At 41.1% G+C, this 23590-nt stretch overlaps 1 protein-coding gene across 1 annotated transcript in view; it reads left to right on the forward strand.

The window, feature by feature from the left end:
* The first annotated feature begins 11695 nt into the window (after positions 1-11695).
* Positions 11696-23590, forward strand: part of LOC115221657 (39S ribosomal protein L39, mitochondrial) — a 30661-nt gene continuing 18766 nt past the window's right edge. The window contains exons 1-2 of the mRNA XM_029791858.2: positions 11696-11844; positions 22299-22499. Of these exons, the coding sequence (XP_029647718.1) occupies positions 11772-11844; positions 22299-22499 (274 nt within the window). The 5' untranslated portion in view covers positions 11696-11771. The remainder of the gene's footprint in view (positions 11845-22298; positions 22500-23590) is intronic.

Consider the following 23590-nt stretch of genomic DNA (forward strand, 5'->3'; position numbering starts at 1 on the left):
CTTCCCATAAAAACATGTAAACATTCCACTAACCAAACCACATTAGTTATGTATTAAAACGTTTTTACTTAAAGAAGAAAATAATGCGTGAGTGCTATGATAGTAGTAGGATGTTGAATGGTCAAGTGACCTAAAAGTGATCACTTGACAATTTTAACATCCTACTACTATCCTAACATCCTGCATTCTCTTATTATTCTGTCTCTTTCTTCTTCTTCGTCTTCCTCTTCCTCTCCGCCACCTCCTTCCTTACTTTACTACTACTGCTGTTTAGAATAACACCTACGAAAATATTATAAACAATAGGCGCAGGAGTGGCTGTGTGGTAAGTAGCTTGCCTACCAACCACATGGTTCCGGGTTCAGTCCCACTGCGTGGCATCTTGGGCAAGTGTCTTCTGCTATAGCCCCGAGCCGACCAATGCCTTGTCGTATATATGTATATATATGTATGTGTGTGTTTGTCCCCCTAGCATTGCTTGACAACCGATGCTGGTGTGTTTACGTCCCCGTCACTTAGCGGTTCAGCAAAAGAGACCGATAGAATAAGTACTGGGCTTACAAAAGAATAAGTCCCGGGGTCGAGTTGCTCGATTAAAGGCGGTGCTCCAGCATGGCCGCAGTCAAATGACTGAAACAAGTAAAAGAGTAAAAGAGTAATACATTCAAAAGAGATATCACGAGGATTCAATCACAACTACCATCCACAACAATCCACTTTCTGGGCACAATACCATTTAACATCCTACTAGGATCATAGCACTCCCATATTATTTCTTCCTCCTCCTCCTTCTTCTTTTTCTCTGTCAAGAATTTACTATGACCTTGAACTCCCAAGAGTAAACAAGAGAGACAGAGACAGGCAGAAACACGGAAAATGTCCCTTGTATTTGAATACTATGCAAATATTCTTTTAAAGTACTTTTCATATAATTTTTTCAAAATTTAATTGTTTTCCATACTTACAGTTGAAAAATTCCCAATGACTGAAACCGGTAATGAAATGTTTTTTATATAATTATTTTAGCATTTTCTACTTTGATTTTTTTCCGTATATATATATATATATATATATATATAAAGTTAATCCAAACAAGAAAGCACAAAAAAACACAACATTGCAAGGACGTGGAACAAATATAGTATTATTGGATGCTCAGGAAAGAAGGAAAGAAGGAGGGTTTAATGTATATATATAGGCGGCGAGCTGGCAGAAACGTTAGCACGTCGGGCGAAATGCGTAGCCGTATTTCGTCTGCCGTTACGTCCTGAGTTCAAATTCCGCCGAGGTCGACTTTGCCTTTCATCCTTTCGGGGTCGATTAAATAAGTACCAGTTACCCACTGGGGTCGATGTAATCGACTTAATCCGTTTGTCTGTCCTTGTTTGTCCCCTCTGTGTTTAGCCCCTTGTGGGTAGTAAAGAAATAATATATATATATATATATATATATATATATATATTAAATTAGAGATAAAACCACTATTAGGCAAATCATTGATTAAACCTCGCCAAGTTAAATATGTAAACCACCTGAAGAATGACTGTAACTCGAAAATTTTAAGAATTGAACAGCCATGAAACGATCGTAGTGTTATATTAATTATCTTTTTTAATAATTTTGATATATATTTAAATAATATAAATTAATTAATCTTATGTATAGGCTTAAGTTTTTCATTGTATGATTTGCCTAATAGTGGTTTTATCTCTAATTTAATATAATATAATATTTTACTATAAAATTGGATTCAATCCTAAATCTGATTTTTCCCTGTAAGTTTGGATTTATTCCCTAATATTTTATTATATATATATATATATATATATACATACATACATTTTATTAACCTTAGCAATTTCACATAAACACATACACACCCACAGATTCCTCTCAATGACTTCTAATATCATCAATTCACTGGTCAACATATTTCACTACAGATTGACAAATGTATTTTCAAGTGCATCGATGTGTGTAAACTAGGTTGCCAAACAGACATGAAACCTGATACCATTGTTCCAACATTTAGCATAAACTCAATGCAGCATCACTTGGTTAACATTACTTACAAACACAAACAAGCCATTCCAATTTGTTCTCCTCTTTCTTATAATATCTCGTTCATGTCTAACCCCAGCCATTTTCCCAATAAATAAAGGAAATTTATTTCATTTCATAAACTGAAAATATCAGACATTTTTCATTAAATATAAATTCAAAGATTTGAAAAGAAATTTAATAGCATTGTGTCTACAATATGCCTGTAACAGCACTGGATCTTCCACAATTGACAATAAAAATTAAAATAAAATAAAAATAAAAGTATACAGTTGTGTTTTATTGTTGTTTTCCTTAAAATTATTCAAAGAAACAGATGTATAAGAAGAAAACAATGAAAGATGAAAAAAAAATGGAAATCAGATGAATTTCTGATGAATTTGATCTCATAGGATACGTATAAGGGAAGGTGATGAGTTGTATGCAGATCTAAAATTGAAGAAACAAACCTTCTAGACTCACAAAATACTTAAACTAAAATATAAGTGTCATTATAGTGGTGGTTGGCTGCAGAGTTTCAAAGGTCGACGTAACTTAATGTTTCGTGTAGTGTATGATGAAAGGTATTCAGTGGACAAGGAAGCAGCCGTAAAAGTATTGAAGAGTTTGAATAATTAGTTTCAAGTAAAAATAAAAGTCCTTGGTGGGTTTAATATGCAGATGAGAGAGCATTGTTTTAGAAATGTGCAGCCAGAAGAACATTGACAACTGAGCAGGAAGAATCATCAACAAAGTTTAAATCATCCGAACACCATTCTTCTATACTGGATAAAAGTTGCTGGCCATTGGCAAAATATTATGTCTCAGAGCTTTTAGCAGTTTGACTGTTTCCTGAGGTTTATTGTGCCCACAAGGAACTTTGGATAACCATTGATATCACATTACAAAAGTTTAAAAATTATTTTGTTTTGCAAGCAAAAGCTCCCTGTGTTTCTGCTGGCCTGAACCACAACTATAAGGTAATGCATATTTAAGGCAACTGTTCCACACATTCCGAAACAGAACTCCAGGTAGAAAACAAAATGAAGCGTGCTTAGCATTTACCTGCCACTTAAAACTGCACATCATTAAAGAAGCATTGGTCGTGAGTATGATTGCTATTACTGTATCCTGCTTTCTGTATATTTTTCTGAAAACTTTTCTTTTAGTTTTTGAGTTTAGAATGGTCGGTTATTTGAGGGTATGTTACAAATTGTTTCCTCTTAAACTATTTTGTTTTAAGGAAGGCTCAATTCTGTTATTTCCTGGGGGGTTTTTTTGCAGTTCTTTTGAATAGAAAATCCTGTCGATTGTGACATAAGAAAGAGCAAAACCTTCATCGAGATACAAGAACAACAACGTCTGCGACGATCTGAAGATGTTTTCGATCGATTCTTGCAATGGCGTACAGCAATGTTATTCTATGACCATTTTCACAAAACTTTCAATCTCCTTTATTAAAGATTTTAATACTAACTCCTTAAAATTCATTTGGAATTTTGGCAGTGTTTCTATACATTCAGGATCGAAGTGGAAATCTGGGTTTTGAAAAGTAGCACGGCATGTTTCAGTTCTCCAAGCACGCTATCTGTCCCTGAGAAATATGTGGTTACATTATTGGAGAGAGAAACAAGTGAAGAAAAAATACGCAGGATGTCTCTAATCTATATATATAAAACTCTAGTTGTGTGAGTGTCTGTCCCCTTCGATTTAGATTCCTAACTACTCCCACATTTTGCGGTGCAGTTTAACCAAATTCGGGTATCTTATAGTCGTGATTCATATCGAGCCCATCTGAGTATTAGCGCGCGTCTACGATGAGTCTACGATTTTAAAAATAATTTAACATAATTTTTTATTCCATTTTAATGCATAATTTTTCGTGTGTCGATGGCGGCGGAGTTGGCGTCCATGGTCACAGCTGCACCTGTGTTTGCTTCTCCCCCTTCTTCCCTCCCTCGTGAAGCTGTGGGGAAGGGAGTGTAAAGGAAATCAACGTCGTAAAGCGTTGTCAAGGAGACCAGCGTTCTTTTAGAACGACTTCATGGCTTGAAGACACCAAAACAGAAATGGCTAAGAAAGCCCGAATTGGCATCTATAAGGGAAGTAAGTCTCTAAAAATGCTTATATAGTTATTTCCCTTACAAACCCGAGCAACGCCGGGCGATACTGCTCGTTGCTTATAAAGACAATAAGCTGTGCAAAGAATAAATGAAGCATCCACAATGGAGAGGAATTAGAATTGTCTCTTCCTCTGTTTGTTGGTTTGTGAGTTATACGGCAAAGTCTGCAAGAGCCAATCCGGACACACAGGATATTTAAATACCCATAATGATCTTCCACGTGAGAGGCCTACCTGTCAGGCCGAAAACATGGATTTTGTTTGTAGACTTGGTGGAGAACTCTATTAGTCTCTCCATGGTTTCATGGGTCAAAGTCGATCTTAAGTTCGTGGGTACAATGAGTTATAAGTCAAGCTGTCGGCTATGATCATGCCTGTCTAACGAGTGACCAGTCATTATGTATGTATGTATGTATGTATGTATGTATGTTGAGTATTGAGGCGATGGTGCACAAGCACCGGTTGCGTTGGACTGGACACCTTATTAGAATGGAGGATAGAAGGATTCCTAAGCAGATGCTCTATGGAGAACTTGTGAATGGAAGGAGACTCCGGCAGAAACCAAGGCTGTGATTTAAGGACTGTGTCAAGTCCTCATTAAAGGCCTGTGATATGCAGGACACTGACTGGGAGAACAATGCCTGTCATCGCCACAGATGGAGGAAGCAGGTTAAGGATGAGGATCAACACTTTTGAGAGAGCACGTATCCAGCATGAAGAACTTAAACGAGCTGCACGAAAGCGCACGGCTTGTATAGTGAATGGGGAAAGCTTCGTCTGCAATGTTTGCAGTCGTGTATGCTTGTCAAGAGCAGGGCTCATTAGCCACCAACGGAGCCGCAAATGCAAAATATAAGTTAGTCCTAGAGCGCACAATGTTCCTGAAGGTCGGCAATGGTCTTCCTCGGTCACGAGTGGACGGCCATCGTCATCATGTCAGTAACGTACATATGTATGTCTCTTCTGTATATAATTATATAAATTCTTCTTCTGAAGTATGAGCTGATTTCTAACAAAGATACAAATCTCCATCTTTGGAATATAGATGAGGAGCATTTTAAATTTGAGAAAAGTCTTGCATAGATTTATTGTTGCGATTACAGTTTGCATTTGGAATGCATGAACCACCTGCTTGATTCCTTTTTATGGAAACCCAAGCTTATCCATCCTGACAGTTAGGTATTATTTACATACGGAAACAAATGCTCCAATTATTATGGGTATCTCTTTACTCTCTTTTATTCTTTTACTTGTTTCAGTCATTTGACTGCGGCCATGCTGGAGCACCGCCTCTAGTCGAGCAAATCGACCCCGGGACTTATTCTTTGTAAGCCCAGTACTTATTCTATTGGTCTCTTTTGCCGAACCGCTAAGTGACAGGGACGTAAACACACCAGCATCGGTTGTCAAGCAATGCTAGGGGGACAAACACAGACACACAAACATACACACACACACACACACACACATATATATATATATACGACAGGCTTCTTTCAGTTTCCGTCTACCAAATCCACTCACAAGGCATTGGTCGGCCCAGGGCTATAGCAGAAGACACTTGCCCAAGATGCCACGCAGTGGGTCTGAACCCAGAACCATGTGGTTGGTTAGCAAGCTACTTACCACACAGCCACTCCTGCACCTATCGATGTAAATTTGTAATCCGAATATAGAAGTTGTGGGTTTCGAAGCAGTTGTTCATATTTATCTCCTTTTCCTTTGATTTTCAGGGATATTCACACCAGCAGGACAGCTGACGGTACATAACTTTTTCTTGTCTGTCCCCAACAATATACAGCCTGATATGTTAACACTTCACATATATTTCGCTGCGACTGTTCCAACCATATCCCTAGTGCTGGTATTTGTCTACGTATTCAATAACAGGAGTGGGGTGTCTCTATCTTTATTCCAGGACAGTTTTATCTCCGAATGGCATTGTACATTGTTTTTAGGATCCCTGGTCTGGTGGTACATAAAAAACACTATCCGACTCGTGGCCGATGCCAGCGCCGCCTCGACTGGCTTCCGTGCCGGTGGCACATAAAATACACCAATCCGACCGTGGCCATTGCCAGCCTCGCCTGGCACCTGTGCAGGTGGCACGTAAAAGCACCCACTACACTCACGGAGTGGTTGGCGTTAGGAAGGGCATCAAGCTGTAGAAACACTGCCAGATCAGACTGGAGCCTGGTGCAGCCTTCTGGCTTCCCAGATCCCCGGTCGAACCGTCCAACCCATGCTAGCATGGAGAACGGACGTTAAACGATGATGATGATGATGATGATGATAGTAACTTAATGACATTTTGGGGCAGCTGCTAATCACATGTGTGAAGTTTTCCAAAGAAATATGACATAATCTACATTTACGATTGCATCTTGGAACTCGAAGGGCTTCACAGTATCTTTTTCTGATTAGGTATTTCGTAGGAATCTCCTGTTTATGGATTGCAAATGCATAGCCTTTTAAATGAGATGTGATGCAGCAGTCATGAATCAGTCCAAGAGAGACTTCATTTCACGTCAATATTACTATATTCTCCAAGTCTAATAAATTCACTCCTTTAATAAAGTCATAGGTGATGATAATATTCAGAGCTATGTCACACTTGCTCAAAAGCACAATGGAAATATTTTCATTCTTTTATTCCTAATGGTACAATGCAGGAATACCAAGCATACATGAGTAGAGGTGGAACATACGACGGTAATGTTGAATTAGCTGTCATTAGTGAATTGTACACAGACATGCAGGAAGTAAATAGACACCTTTAATTTTCAAAATTTCTGATCTAAGCATCTTAATATGTTTTCGGCGGTATAGAATTTACAAGGTGCCATTATATTAAACATCATCTGCAAAGAGTAACCATGCCACGCACAAAAAATTCAGCAGAACTGTCAGATTTTCAAAGAGGTCGTATCGTTGGACAATCTGAGGCTGGTCTTAGCCAGTGAAAAATTGCCGAAAATCTTCAAATTCCTCTTGAATTATAGTGCAATTCAAATTCCTTTAGAATTATAATGCGATTCAAAAGCCTGTGTTTATATATACTATATAGGCACAGGATCCTACATAGTGTAGGCCTATATAATGTGTATAGGCCCAGCGGTCCTATATTCACTATATTGGATCAGGGGGCTTATATAGACTCTACAGGCCCCCTGTCCCTATATAGATTTGATGAAAATTTTGATAAGCTTTTAGAGGATTTGGGAGAAAATTTTGATAAACTTTTCAAAAGAATTTGATGAAAGTTTTTAACATTTCAAAGGAATTTGATGAAAATTTTGAAAAACTTTTCAAAAGAATTCAATGAAAATTTTGAAAAAAATTTCGTCAAACACTGAAAAGTTTTTTCAAAATTTTCATCAAACTCTACACAAAAGTTTTTTCAGAGTTTCCATGGAACACTTTGGAAAATTTTGAAAATCTTCATCAAATTCCATTGGACCAGGGGGCTTATATAGACTCTACAGGCCCCCTGTCCCTATATAGATTTGATGAAAATTTTGAAAAGCTTTTAGAAGATTTGGGAGAAAATTTTGATAAACTTTTCAAAAGAATTTGATGAAAGTTTTTAACATTTCAAAGGAATTTGATGAAAATTTTGAAAAACTTTTCAAAAGAAATTCAATGAAAATTTTGAAAAAAATTTCGTCAAACACTGAAAAGTTTTTTCAAAATTTTCATTAAACTCTACACAAAAGTTTTTTCAGAGTTTCCATGGAACACTTGGGAAAATTTTGAAAATTTTCATCAAATTCCATTGAAATGTTTTTCAAAATTTTCATCAAATTCTTTTGAAAAGTTTATCAAAATTTTCTTCAAAATCCTCTAAAAGTTTTTCAAAACCCTATACAGGTGAATAAGTTGCAATATAAGCCCAGGTGTTCCTAGAATCTGCGAGCTGGCAGAAACGTTAGCACGCCGGGCGAAATGCGTTGCCGTATTTCATCTGCCGTTACGTTCTGAGTTCAAATTCCACTGAGGTCGACTTTATCTCTCATCCTTCCGGGGTCGATAAATTAAGTACCAGTTATGCACTGGGGTCGATGTAATCGACTTAATCCCTTTGTCTGTCCTTGTTTGTCTCCTCTGTGTTTAACCCCTTGTGGGTAGTGAAGAAATATATATAAGCTATTTTCCCACGGGTGACAATATAAACTATACAGGGCGAGTAGGGGCCTATATAGATTGCATAGGACCCTGGTTATATAGTACCGGGTGGGGGTGGCTAAATAGCCTAAATAGGACCTGGGGTCATATATATGTTTTTCAGAAATTTCAAGGAAATCAATTGAAATTTGTTTTGAAAATTTTCATCCAAATCCTATACAGCTGCAGAAGTTGCAATATAGGCCCATATTTTTTTCAGAAACTATATAGGGTCACTCAATATAGGCCCTGCTGGGCCTATATAGGCTATACAGTCACCGTGGGCCAATATACACTAAATAGTGAATATAGGCCCAGGTTCCTATATAATGTATATAGGCCCATGGGCCTATATAATGTATATGGACTCAGAGCCTATATAATGTATACAGGTCCAGGGGGCCTATAGAGTACATTGGACCAGGGGGCCTACATTATAAAGGCCCTTTTACCTATATACATTATATAGGCCAAGGGCTTATATAGTGTATAGTGTTTATATATACTATATAGGCACATGATCCTACATAGTGTATATAGGCCCAGGGGCCCATATAATGTGTATAGGCCCAGCGGGCCTATATACACTATATTGGACCAGGGGGCTTATATAGACTCTACAGGCCCCCTGTCCCTATATAGATTTGATGAAAATTTTGATAAGCTTTTAGAGGATTTTAATTTTAATACTCTGTTGAGTAGGCACACTGACATTACACATCCATAAGATCATCCTTGCGAGCTTACGCATGTCCTCTGCAGTCACAGCCCATGTTTCACTGCCGTGTAGCATGGCTGTTCATACACATGCATCATGCAGTCTACCTTTTACTCTGAGCGAGAGGCCCTTTGTCACCAGCAGAGGTAAGAGCTCTCTGAACTTTGCCCAAGCCATTCTTATTCTAGCAGCTACACTTTCAGCGCACCCTCCTTCGCTACTGACTTGGTCACCTAGATAACGGAAGCTATCAACTATGTCTGGTTTTTCTCCCTGGAAAGTGGCAGAAGTCGTTCTCTGCACATTTTCAGTGTTTATCCCTCCCGAGCATCTGCCACATACAAAAACTATCTTCCCAGTTAGCCTTCCTTTGATATACTGCACCTCTTATGTGTCCATAGCTTACACTGGGTACATCTTATAGAGTTTCTACCTACGCCTCTACTACAGATCGAGCACGGCCATCTACCCGAAGGGATTTGTGGTTTGCCTGCCTTCCTACTTATTAGGACTTTGCTAGGTTGACTCTTAGGCCCTTCAATTCTAATCCTTGTCTCCACACTTGAAATTTCTCCTCTAGTTCTGATAGTGTCGCAGCAATTAGAGCAAGGTCATCAGCATAGAGGAGCTACCAGGGGCATCCTGTCTTGAATTCCTCCGTTATTGCCTGGAGGACTATGATAAATAGGAGGGGGCTGAGGACTGAACCTTATATATATATATATATTTATGTATATATATATTATATATATATATATATATATATATAATATATATATATATATATATATATATACATATATATATATATATATATATATATATATATATATATATATATATATATATATGCACACACACACATATATATATACACAAATATACATATATATATATGTGTGTATGTATGCATATATACATATATATATATATACACACACATATATATGTATATACACACTCATATATATATATCCATACATATATGTGTGTGTGCGTGTATGTGTATATATATTTATTTATATAAAATTATTTCTAGCTGACTCTCTATATATGTACATTGCATGCAAACCACACAGACGTGTGTGTATACATATACACCCCACATTCACCAGCGTGCATTTTTTTTTTCATATTCGTTTACTACACGTTGTTGTACACCTATTTCACTAATAAAAATCTGGCATAACTTCAGTATAGGTACCGGATACATTTCAAGAAAGTGTTTTATTTTATATATATACTAGCAGTATCGCCCGGCGTTGCTCGGGTTTGTAAGGGAAATAACTATAAAGCATTTTTAGAGAGTTATAGCCAAAAAATAGCAAAAAATGCATTAAAAATGGAAAACAAATGATAGTAAATTTTTTTAAATCGTTGACTCATCGTAGACATTTTTAGAGAGTTACTTCCCTTATATTTAAAAAATATGCATTAAAATGGGAAAAAATTATGGTAAATTATTTTAAAAATCGTACACTCATCGTAGACGTGCGCTAATACCCAGAAGGGCTCGATATGAATCACGACTATAAGATACCCGGTTTTGGTTAAACTGCACCGCAAAATGTGGGAGTAGTTAGGAATCTAAATCGTAGGAAACAGACACACAACTTCACTTTTATATATAAAGATATATGGGGTGGGTGGGTTAGGGTTAGGGTTAGGATTAGGGTTTGTGTAAGGGTTAGGGTTAGGGTTAATGGTGGGAGAAAAGGGTTTCTGCTATCTTCAGAAATGTAAACAAAACCACTTCCGGTACTTCCGGTACCTATACCGAAGGATCACCAAAAATCTTTTTTTGACTGTGGGGAGACGATTCGGAACATTCCTGATGTGAATTTTTCGAGTCCTCCACCCCACCCCACCCTCCGTTCTTTTTTCCCCTTTTTTTTTTAATGCTCAGGTTAAACCCTTTAGTTTGACCAATATGTTTTTTTATGCGTGATTCCGAATTTACATGAAACCTGTTTTCTTTTTTCTCAAATATTCTCTGATAATGCGGTACTACTAGCGAACAGTGGTCCCGTGCGCGCACCCGCGTACTCTGGCATCCCCGCTAGCTAGTCGTGACTAGTCGATCCTACAACGACTACCTAGCAAAGTAAATAAAACACGTTAATTGTTTAAATTATTTTCCATTGCTTTCGTTTTTTTTTACACGCGTAACAATTAAATTAATTTAACAATTAAGAAAAAAAAATTAGGGTTAGGGTGAGGTTTAGGGTTAGTGACAGGACGTTGTCTCAGTTTTAGACGCAGCAAATGATTTTAGCTCAATGGAGGTAATCGATTGGTTAAAATTGCCGAAATGCTCGAAATTTCAGACGAAATATCTTACAAACTATAGAATTTTCTCAATAAAACAAAGAGAAAATGATGTTTTATAAACACATTCTACCAGTATACGAAGTTTAAAACTTTTTAGTTACCTAGAAATAATGTCACAAAGTGCCGTTCAAAAGGAAAAGATCCAGGATCGACTATTCACGACTAGCTAGCGCGGATGCGCGAGCGAGCGCCGGGACCACTGTTCGCTAGTAGTACCTGATAATGCTTTAGACTAACGACTGAAGTGAGCAGCGGTAGATGCAAAACTCAAGACTTCGAAAAACATTAAAGCATTAAAGAAATACCTGGGTAAGAATGTGAATATATTAAGAGCGGCCTTATTATTAGAAGGAACGGTTTGTTAGGTGGCACCGGCAAGTGGCGTGCTATACTTGCATGTGTTCAATGGCTGCTCTGTGTGTTAACAGACGACCTCTACGATGGCTCTCTGCATGGAGCAGTTTCTCTCGTGAGTATATATATTGATTGAATATTGTAGATACAATAATAATAATTATATCAGTGATGATTGTTAGCAAATGTGATTTGATAGTTCGTTATTTTCGTTGTCTTTCGACAGAACGTTGTTCAGTTTAGACAATGAGGTAACAACGAAGATTATTTATGGTTATTCTTGTTTATAAGCGAATGAAGAGGACGGGGTACTTTGACTATGAAGTGTTAATGCCTTTTTCAGTGAGGATAGTGATGTAAATGCAAGTCAGAAACACTGCCGGGAATCGAAACCGGATCGCAGATTCTCCTGTCCCACTTCTATCCATTCCTATCGCTAACGGGATGCACTGGACGGCACTGCTCCCTCCCCTCACTGTTCAATGGGGGCATCCCCAGATTTAGAAACGGTCAAACTGTGGCTCGTAGGACTTTCTAAATAGCATACCGAACAAAGAATTACCTTGAACGGATGATGAGACTTCTCGAAAAAGGTTTGCCTGTGTCTGTTCTAAATTATCACTTAACCTGTTAAAAATAGCAGCAAAATCTCTCTGAAAGATCTGGCTACACTTTCTAGCATCTCTACCATCTTAAAAAAAGAGGAAGAACACATTGAATTATGTGATCTAGACACATAATGCCTGGAAAAAATATGGGATGGTCGTGGCTGGCATGTCATTTGATCATAGGTCGGCTAGATCAAGGTTGGACCTGAGACTGAACAACAACTGAAGGAACTATTATTTATGTCATCAAAGGGATCAGATATAATGTTTACCTTGACATTTTATCTCAATAACAATAATAATGGTTTCAAATATTGTCACAAGGCCAGCAATACTTATTTTATCAACCCCAAAAGGATGAAAAGCAAAGTTGACCTCGGTAGAATTTGAACTCAGAACATAAAGACAGACAAAATACTTCTAAGCATTTTGTCCAGTATACTCTTTTACTTGTTTCAGTCATTTGACTGTGCCATGCTGGAGCAGCGCCTTTAGTTGAGCAAATCGACCCCGGGACTTATTCTTTGTAAGCCCAGTACTTATTCTATCGGTCTCTTTTGCCGAACCGCTAAGTGACGGGGATGTAAACACATCAGCATCGGTTGTCAAGCAATGCTAGGGGTACAAACACAGACACACAAACACATACACACACATATGTATATATATATATATACATATATACGACAGGCTTCTTTCAGTTTCCGTCTACCAAATCCACTCACAAGGCATTGGTCGGCCCGGGGCTATAGCAGAAGACAGTTGCCCAAGATGCCACGCAGTGGGACTGAACCCAGAACCATGTGGTTGGTTAGCAAGCTACTTACTCCTGCGCCTGCTAACAATTCTTATTTCTTTATTGCCCACAAGGAGCTACACATAGAGGGGACAAACAAGGATAGACAAATGGATTAAGTCGATTATATCAACCCTAGTGCATATCTGGTACTTAATTTATTGACCCCAAAAAGATGAAAGGCAAAGTCGACCTTGGTGGAATTTGAACTCAGAACGTAACGGCAGATGAAATACCTATTTCTTTACTACCCACAAGGTGCTAAACACAGAGGAGACTAATAAGGACAGACAGACAGATTAAGTCGATTACATTGATCCAGTGCATAACTGGTACTTATTTAATCGACCCCGAAAGGATGAAAGGCAAAGTCGACCTCAGCAGAATTTGAACTCAGAACGTAGCGGCAGACAAAATACTGCTAAGCATTTCACCCGGCATGGTAACGTTTCTGCCAGCTCACCACCTTCTAACAATTTTGCTAGCTTGCTGCCTTTATTATTATAATAATAATAATAGTAGCAGTAGTAATAGGTGCAGCAGTGGCCGTGTGGTAAGTAGCTTGCTAACCAACCACATGGTTCCGGGTTCAGTCCCACTGCGTGGCATCTTGGGCAAGTGTCTTCTGCTATAGCCCCGGGCTGACCAATGCCTTGTGAGTGGATTTGGTAGGCGGAAACTGAAAGAAGCCTGTCGTATATATATATATATATATATATGTATATATACATGTATATATATATGTATATATATATATGTATATATATATATATATATATATATATATATATATATATTGTATAGAGGGCATTATTACACATAAATGCCTCACACTAAGAGGGACAAAGTCATTACTACCAAAATTATACTAATTAGTATAATTTTGGTAGTAATGACTTTGTCCCTCCTAGTGTGAGGCATTTATGTGTAATAATGCCCTCTATACATATAGATATAATTAATTTGTTCAAAAGGAAAAAAATTATTTTCGAATTCTTTTCTTTTTATGAGGTTTTCACGCTAACTACCCGATAATTTCTTGTTAAGATCCCTTATTAAGAGATTATCCTTAATTGTTAAACTTATATATATATATATGTATATATATATGTGTATATGTGTGTGTGTCTGTGTTTGTCCCCCTAGCATTGCTTGACAACCGATGCTGGTGTGTTAATCTGGTTTCTCTCATTGGCTTAAGGACAAAAGTTTACCAAGGGACATTACAGTTAATATTATAAGGTACAGTTAAATTTTCCCTTCTGTTTTTTCTCACAAGGCTAGCTGTTTTGAGGTGAGTGGAGGAGCCATTACATAGACCCTAAAAGGATGAAAGGCAAAGTCAGTCTTGGCATTTGAACTCAAAATGTAAAGAGGGTAAAGAAATGCCACTAAGCATTTTGTCTGTTGATGTAACGCTTCTGCCATTGTATGACTGGAATTTGACATCAGAATTTAAAATGACACACCTAAACATCACAAAACATTTTGTGAACCACTCTACCAATTCTGCCAATCTGCTGCCATTATGTCATTTTCCATCATGCTTTATAATAAAGCTGTTTATTATATTGATAAAATTAGTTGCTTCTAATAATAATAATAATAATAATAATAATAATCATCATCATCGTTTAGCGTCCGCTTTCCATGCTAGCATGGGTTGGACGGTTCAACTGGGGTCTGGGAAGCCAGAAGGCTGCACCAGGCCCAGTCTGATCTGGCAATGTTTCTACGGCTGGATGCCCTTCCTAACACCAACCACTCCGTGAGTGTAGTGGGTGCTTTTTACATGGCACCGGCACAGGTGCCAGACGAGGCTGGCAAATGGCCACGATCGGATGGTGCATTTTATGTGCCACCGGCACGAGGCCAGTCTGGGCAGCGCTGGCAACGGCCACGTTCGGATGGTTCTCTTACGTGCCACCGGCACTGGTATCACAGCTGCAATTTCCATTGATGTTGATCGATTTCGATTTTCACTTCCCTCAACAGGTCTTCACAAGTAGAGTTTTGTGTCCCCAGAAGGAAAGGTTTGCATAAGTGGACTGGCACAACCCGGGTTATGGTCTCGCTTGTCCTGCCGGGTAATAATAATAATAAGATTGAGAAAGTTGTTGGAGAAATTGGGATTGACATACTCAGAAAACTGCTTTATTGGGGAAAGTAAGAAATTGGAGACTGATACTTGGATGTTAAGAGACCCTGTGAGACCTTTGACAACAGATTGTTTTCTGCTCTTACAGAATTAACCAGAGCAAGTGAAATGGTGATGATAATATTACTAAGAGTAATAATAATAATCCTTTCTGTTATAGGTGCAAGGCCTGAAATTTAGGGGAGGGGAATAGTCGATTACATTGACCCCAGTACTTAAGTGGTACTTAATTTATCAACCCCGAAAGGATGAAAGGTAAAGTTGACTTCAATGTTTCATGTTTTGGTTAAAGGCCAGTAATTTTGAAGGGAGGGAGTTAGTTGATACCATCAGTCCTGGTACTTTATTTCATCAATTCCAAAGGGATGGAAGTCAAAGACGACCTTGGCAGGATTTGAACTCAAAATGTAAAGAGCTGGAACAAATACTGTAGGGCATTTTCCTAATGCTCTAACAATTTTGAGAGAAGGGTGTAAGTCGACACTGTTAACCCCAGTATTGGAGCCTTTTGTAAAGTTCCCATGGAACTCTTGCACACAGATGGACCATCAGATAGTACCTAACAAGCTCAATATGTGTTAGTATTTGCCATGAAAATACTAACTGACTATGCAAGGGGGTGCTGAATAGTTCCTGACTTTAACTCTTTAGTGTTCAGATTACTCTGTTAAATGTAATACTTTTTCACTCAAATTGTTTTGAATTAATCACGCATTATCTTATAGCTTTGAGGTTTCAATGATGTGATTATTTATTTTTAGAATATCAATGTAGGTTAGGTGTGAGAGGCTAGATATCGCCAGTTTGAATATAAAACATGTAGAATATCTGGGCCAGATGTGGCCGGTTTAAACACTAAAGGGTTAAGGGTATCACAAAAGGCTTGATTGATGGTCCAACTTTCCAAGTTCTTTTACAGGGTTTACAAAAAACTGAAGGGCCATCACAATAAATGTGTGAATCTGAGAGGGGATTATGTTGAATAAAATCATAATTAACTGATCCTCCTGTGTTTTCTTTTACCCAAAACCAGGAACTTTTTGTGAAGAAGTGAGCTGCAAGCGCTAAAGAATTCCTTTAACTGTTGAATAAAGACTTCAGGAATGTATCCTGTTATCCCATTTGTAATTCATCATCATCATCATCATCGTTTAGCATCCGCTTTCCATGCTAGCATGGGTTGGACGGCATGACCGGGGTCTGGGAAGCCAGAAGGCTGCACCAGGCCCAGTCTGATCTGGCAATGTTTCTACAGCTAGATGCCGTTCCTAACGCCAACCGCTCTGTGAGTGTAGTGGGTGCTTTTTATGTGCCACCGGCACAGGTGCCAGACGAGGCTGGCAAACGGCCACAATTGGATGGTGCTTTTTACATGCCACCAGCACAAAGGCCAGGCAAGGCTGGCAAACGGCCACAATCGGATGGTGCTTTTTACATGCCACCAGCACAAAGGCCAGGCAAGGCTGGCAAACGGCCACAATCGGATGGTGCTTTTTACATGCCACCAGCACGGAGGCCAGGCAAGGCTGGCAAACAGCCACAATCGGATGGTGCTTTTTACATGCCACCAGCACGGAGGCCAGGCAAGGCTGGCAAACGACCACGATCGGATGGTGCTTTTTACATGCCACCAGCACGGAGGCCAGGCAAGGCTGGCAAACGGCCACGATCGGATGGTGCTTTTTACATGCCACCAGCACGGAGGCCAGGCAAGGCTGGCAAACGGCCACAATCGGATGGTGCTTTTTACATGCCACCAGCACGGAGGCCAGGCAAGGCTGGCAAACGGCCACAATCGGATGGTGCTTTTTACATGCCACCAGCACGGAGGCCAGGCAAGGCTGGCAAACGGCCACAATTGGATGGTGCTTTTTACATGCCACCAGCACGGAGGCCAGGCAAGGCTGGCAAACGGCCACAATCGGATGGTGCTTTTTACATGCCACCAGCACGGAGGCCAGGCAAGGCTGGCAAACGGCACACAATTGGATGGTGCTTTTTACATGCCACCAGCACGGAGGCCAGGCAAGGCTGGCAAACGGCCACAATCGGATGGTGCTTTTTACATGCCACCAGCACGGAGGCCAGGCAAGGCTGGCAAACGGCCACATCGGATGGTGCTTTTTACATGCCACCAGCACGGAGGCCCACAAGGTGGCAAACGGCCACGATCGGATGTGCTTTTTACATGCACCAGCACAAAGGCCAGGCAAGGCTGGCAAACGGCCACAATCGGATGGTGCTTTTTACATGCCACCAGCACGGAGGCCAGGCAAGGCTGGAAACGGCCACAATCGGATGGTGCTTTTTACATGCCACAGCACGGAGGCCAGGCAAGGCTGGCAACGGCCACAATCGGATGGTGCTTTTTACATGCCACCAGCACGAGGAGCCAGGCAAGGCTGGCAAACGGCCACAATCGGATGGTGCTTTTTACATGCCACCAGCAGGGGCCAGGCAAGGCTGGCAAACGGCCACAATCGGATGGTGCTTTTTACATGCCACCAGCACGGAGGCCAGGCAAGGCTGGCAAACGGCCACGATCGGATGGTGCTTTTTACATGCCACCAGCACGGAGGCCAGGCAAGGCTGGCAAACGGCCACAATCGGATGTGCTTTTTACATGCCACCAGCACGGAGGCCAGGCAAGGCTGGCAAACGGCCACAATCGGATGGTGCTTTTTACATGCCACCAGCACGGAGCGCCAGGCAAGGCTGGCAAACAGCACGGATCGAGCGGATGGTGTTTTTTACATGCCACCAGCACAAAGGCCAGGCAAGGCTGGCAAACGGCCACAATCGGATGGTGCTTGGTGACATGCAACACCGGAGCAGAGGTGGCTTTTTCAGGTGTGCACGGCTAGCCAAGCTTCTGGCAAACGGCCAAATCGGATGGTGCTTTTCACATGCCACCAGCACGGAGGCCAGGCAAGGCTGGCAAACGGCCACAATCGGATGGTGCTTTTTACATGCCCCAGCACGGAGGCCAGGCAAGGCTGGCAAAACGGCCCAATCGATGGTGCTTTTTACATGCCACCGCACGGAGGCCAGGCAGGGGCAAACGGCACAATCGGATGGTGCTTTTTACATGCCACCAGCACGGAGGCCAGGCAAGGCTGGCAAACGGCCACAATCGGATGGTGCTTTTTACATGCCACCAGCACGGAGGCCAGGCAGGCTGGCAAACGCCACAATTGGATGGGCTTTTCATGCCACCAGCACAAAGGCCAGGCAAGGCTGGCAAACGGCCACAATCGGATGGTGCTTTTTACATGCCACCGCACGGAGGCCAGGCAAGGCTGGCAAACGGCCACAATCGGATGGTGCTTTTTACATGCCACCAGCACGGAGGCTAGGCAAGCTGGCAACGGCACAATGTGATGGTGCTTTTTACATGCCACCAGCACAAAGGCCAGGCAAGGCTGGCAAACGGCCACAATCGGATGGTGCTTTTTACATGCCACCAGCACGGAGGCCAGGCAAGGCTGGCAAACGGCCACAATCGGATGGTGCTTTTTACATGCCACCAGCACGGAGGCCAGGCAAGGCTGGCAAACGGCCACAATCGGATGGTGCTTTTTACATGCCACCAGCACGGAGGCCAGGCAAGGCTGGCAACGGCCACAATCGGATGGTGCTTTTTACATGCCACCAGCACGGAGGCCAGGCAAGGCTGGCAAACGGCCACGATCGGATGGTGCTTTTTACATGCCACCAGCACAAAGGCCAGGCAAGGCTGGCAAACGGCCACAATCGGATGGTGCTTTTTACATGCCACCAGCACGGAGGCCAGGCAAGGCTGGCAAACGGCCACAATCGGATGGTGCTTTTTACATGCCACCAGCACGGAGGCCAGGCAAGGCTGGCAAACGGCCACAATCGGATGGTGCTTTTTACATGCCACCAGCACGGAGGCCAGGCAAGGCTGGCAAACGACCACGATCGGATGGTACTTTTTACGTGCCACCGGCACGGAGGCCGGGCGTGGCGGGCAAACCACTTCTTCTGAGAAGATATTGACATGTTACCAGTGAATATCTGTACATTCCAGACATTAGCAACATAAAGGTGGATAAATAGTGTGGGAGTATATGAATAGTTCCTTTCTCAGCCATCCATCAATATTAATATGGGTGTTTTCTAGCTCATTCATTTTGATTCAATAGAAGGAAACCATGACTAATTAATTATAATATAGGTGCATATGTAGCTGTGTGGCTATGAAATTCACTTCAGGTCCTTGAGGTCTCGGGTTCTATTCCACTGTGTGGCACCCTGGACAAATGTCTTTTATTATAGCTTCACACTGACCCATGCCTTTTTAGTGAAAATACTAGACAGAAACTGTACAGACGCCTATTGTGTGTGTGTGTCTGTTTTATACACACCTATATATCAGGTCATCCCATAAGTTCTGTCCAAATTTTGAATAAAGAAAACACGTGATCAAATGTTATATTTAATTGAAATTTAATCATCAATGTACTTTCCATCTATTTACAAGCTTTTTAATCCCATCAATGTAAAACTCTTTTGGCTTCAGAGTGAAAAACTCTGAAATGTCAGTTTCGACTTCCTCCTGGCTTGCAAAAGTTATGTCCCCACAAATGATTCTGTAAACTACGAAACAAATGGTAGTCTGAAGGAGCAAGGTTGGGAGAATAAGGTGGATGAGGAATTTTTTCCCAACCAAGCTCATCAATCTTCTGTGATGTGATCATTGCAGTGTGGGATCGCGCATTGTCCTGATGAAACATCATTCCTTTCTGATTCACTAAAGTGGGTCTTTTTTCCTTCAAAGCTTGGTTCAAACACTCTAATTACTGACAGTAGACTTGAGCATTGACTGTTGCATTAGTTGGTAACAATTCAAAGTGAATTACTCCTTTGCAATCACACCAGATAGAGAGAAGAACCTTTTTCCCATGAAGTTCCCTTCTTGATTGTGGTTGAGCTTTTTCCCTTTTACCAAGTCACTGTTTATGATGTTTAACATTTCAATAGAAGATCCATTTTTCGTCACCAGTCATAAGTTTATCCAAAAAGGGTGAAGTGAGTTTGCGAGAATGGAGAGAAGAGCAGATATCAACTTGGGGTTTGCGGTTGCTTACGGACAGTTCATGAGGCACCCATTTTCCAAGTTGTATGGTTTGAACTAAGCTTTATTGCCAATTCTTCAACTGATAATGCAGGATTTTCTTCGAGTAATGCCTCAAGGAGCTTATCATCAAACTCAACTGGACATCCTGTTTGATCTTCATCAGGGGAAAGCAGCTGTTCAGAAAGTATAGTAGCTGAAGTATAAATGGACGAGGACAGGCTCCGAGTGAATATTACCTCATTTGACTACAAACACCTTCTCCTCAGAGTGAAGAGCAGATACTCTTTACTCTTTTACTCGTTTCAGTCATATACGTATATATATACGACAGGCTTCTTTCAGTTTCCGTCTACCAAATCCACTCACAAGGCATTGGTCGGCCCGGGGCTATAGCAGAAGACACTTGCCCAAGATGCCACGCAGTGGGACTGAACCCGGAACCATGTGGTTGGTTAGCAAGCTACTTACCACACAGCCACTCCTAGTAGACCCTTGTTATACAACTGCAATAATGCATGGTAATGAGACAAAAGCCTTGATTGCAAAAGCAGCATACTTCGATGGATACCTTTTACTTCTTACCTGTTTCAGTCATTGGACTGTGACCATACTGGGACACTACCTTGAAGAGTTTTTAGTCAACAAATTGACCCCAGTCCTTTTTTTTTTCTTTTACCTTATTCTATCTCTTTAGTAGAAGACACTTGCCGAAGCCATGCAGTGGGACTGAACCTGGAACCATGTGGTTGGGAAGCAAACTTCTTGTTACACAGCCATGCCTGTGTAATGTTAGTGTACCTGAACACCAGAGTACAATGAGCTGAGAGAAAAACTGTAATATGTGAAGAATCAGGTGTAGATGAGAGAAGGCTACATTGTAATGGGCACCTGATAACTGTTGCACAAGAAAGTACTGAACACTCCAAGTAAGTTTGTCCCTTCTCGAGCCATGCCTGGCTCATAAGGGCCGGTTTCCCGGTTTCCTTGGCGTATAGGTTCCCCACCTGGACGGGACGCCGATCCGTCGCAGGTGAGCTGCAAGATGCAGGAGGAAAGAGTGATAGAAGGTTTTGGCGAAAGAGTCAGCAGAAGTTCGCCATTACCTTCTGCCGGAGCCGCGTGGAGCTTAGGTGTTTCACTCATAAGCACACATCGCCCGGTCTGAGATTCGAACCTGCAATCCCTCAACTGCGAGTCTGCTGCTCTAACCACTAGGCCATGTGCTTCCACTCCAAGTAAATGGGACCCACTGATGAGGAAAACCAAGGAAGACTTAGTTTGAAGTGGTGAAGGCTGCAGTGCTACATCAGACCCATCCCTCCTACACCATATATTCCCCATCTCCACTCACATTCTGATACACTGCCACACCCTTTCCTTTCCCCCTTGTTTAATACCATATTCTGAGCGCCTTGTTTCCCTTGGTAAACACCCACAAAGTTATCAACCACCTCACCAACAACAACACTGAACACCTTTTTGATCTCCATGTGTCTAACACACGTGGACATGCCTACAAAGTCAATAACAACACAGCTCCCATGACTTTCGGAAACATTTTTTCACGCTCAGAGTTGCTGAAGCATGGAATAAACTGCCTGCCATGACACTGCATCCTTTAAGGCCCTCATGCTTTCCGAAATCCACCGAAACTACACCTGATTATATATACACTTTAGATGAGTTGTAGTGCACCTGAGCACTGTACACAATTATTATTATTATTATTATTATTATTATTATTATTATTATTATTATTATTATTATTATATTATTATTATTATTATTATTATTATTATTATTATTATTATTATTATTATAATAATAATAATAATAATAATAATAATACCAGTCCTGTTCCTTGTGTCATTCCAGTTCTGAGATCCCTAAATATGTCTTATTTCAGGCTATCAGACCTACTGCTCCCAAAAGAAGAGCCCAGCTGAGATCCGGAAGAGACAAAATGAATTGTTTGATGAGGAGAAGAAACGGCAGCTGTCTTTTTTCCAAAGGATTGAGAAGATCCGAGTGGAACATGTGGGTGCTCCTGAAGATTGTACCCTAATCATGAACAAGGGTCTGTCAACACCCTTTAATTGTGCCATGCGTAAGTAGTCTTTCTTTTTAACCTCCCCCTTCAAGAAGTCCTACGTCTCTTCTATGTAGGTAGATTTAACAACGACCTCTTGGTTTTCACTGTTGACCTTCTATCATGTCAGATAGATGGATAAAGGTGGATGCGCAATGGCCCAGTGGTTAGGGCAGCGGACTCGCGGTCGTAGGATCGCAGTTTCGATTCCCAGACCGGGCGTTGTGAGTGTTTATTGAGCGAAAACACCTAAAGCTCCATGAGTCTCCGGCAGGGGGTGGTGGTGATCCCTGCTGTACTCTTTCACCACAACTTTCTCTCACTCTTACTTCCTGTTTCTGTTGTACCTGTATTTCAAAGGGCCGGCCTTGTCACTCTCTGTTTCACGCTGAATATCCCCGAGAACTACGTTAAGGGTACACGTGTCTGTGGAGTGCTCAGGCACTTACACGTTAATTTCATGAGCAGGCTGTTCCGTTGATTTGGATCAACCGGAACCCTCGTCGTCGTAACCGACGGAGGGCTTCCAAAAAGATGGATAAAGGTTACATGTCCAAATCTACTGCTAGTGTGTCCTTGTGTATTTAGATTGAACACACAGCTTTTGAGAATGTCACACACAAGTAACTGGCAACTATCCAAGGGTAGTTCTATATCACATTAGCTTCAACTCAACACTTCAAGCTAAAGAAACCTTATACTACATATTTACAGCCAGATGGACTTAGGTATTTGGGAGCTAAGTGTCTTGATCGTGGAATTAGCACTTCAGTACTGATAGCTAGATTAAAACCAGCAACCTATCAGATTCAGTCACTCAACATTCTCTTGATCTGCTTGTCCACACTCTCATCATCATCATGTGACTGTTATTTCTATATATGGTCATCATCGTAATGTTACATCTGTTTTTCTGGGGTGGCATTGATGTTCTCTACATCACATGCCAACAGAGAAAACTGACCTTCAGTGCTGTTGTGTATTTCGTGATTTTTATGCTCAGAGGAGGCGCATGGCCTAGTGGTTAGAGCAGCGGACTCGCGGTCGAGGGATCGCGGTTTCGAATCTCAGACCGGGCGATGTGTGTGTTTATGAGCAAAACACCTAAG

Source organism: Octopus sinensis, linkage group LG18 (genome assembly GCF_006345805.1).
Source record: "Octopus sinensis linkage group LG18, ASM634580v1, whole genome shotgun sequence".
Lineage (NCBI taxonomy): Eukaryota > Metazoa > Mollusca > Cephalopoda > Octopoda > Octopodidae > Octopus > Octopus sinensis.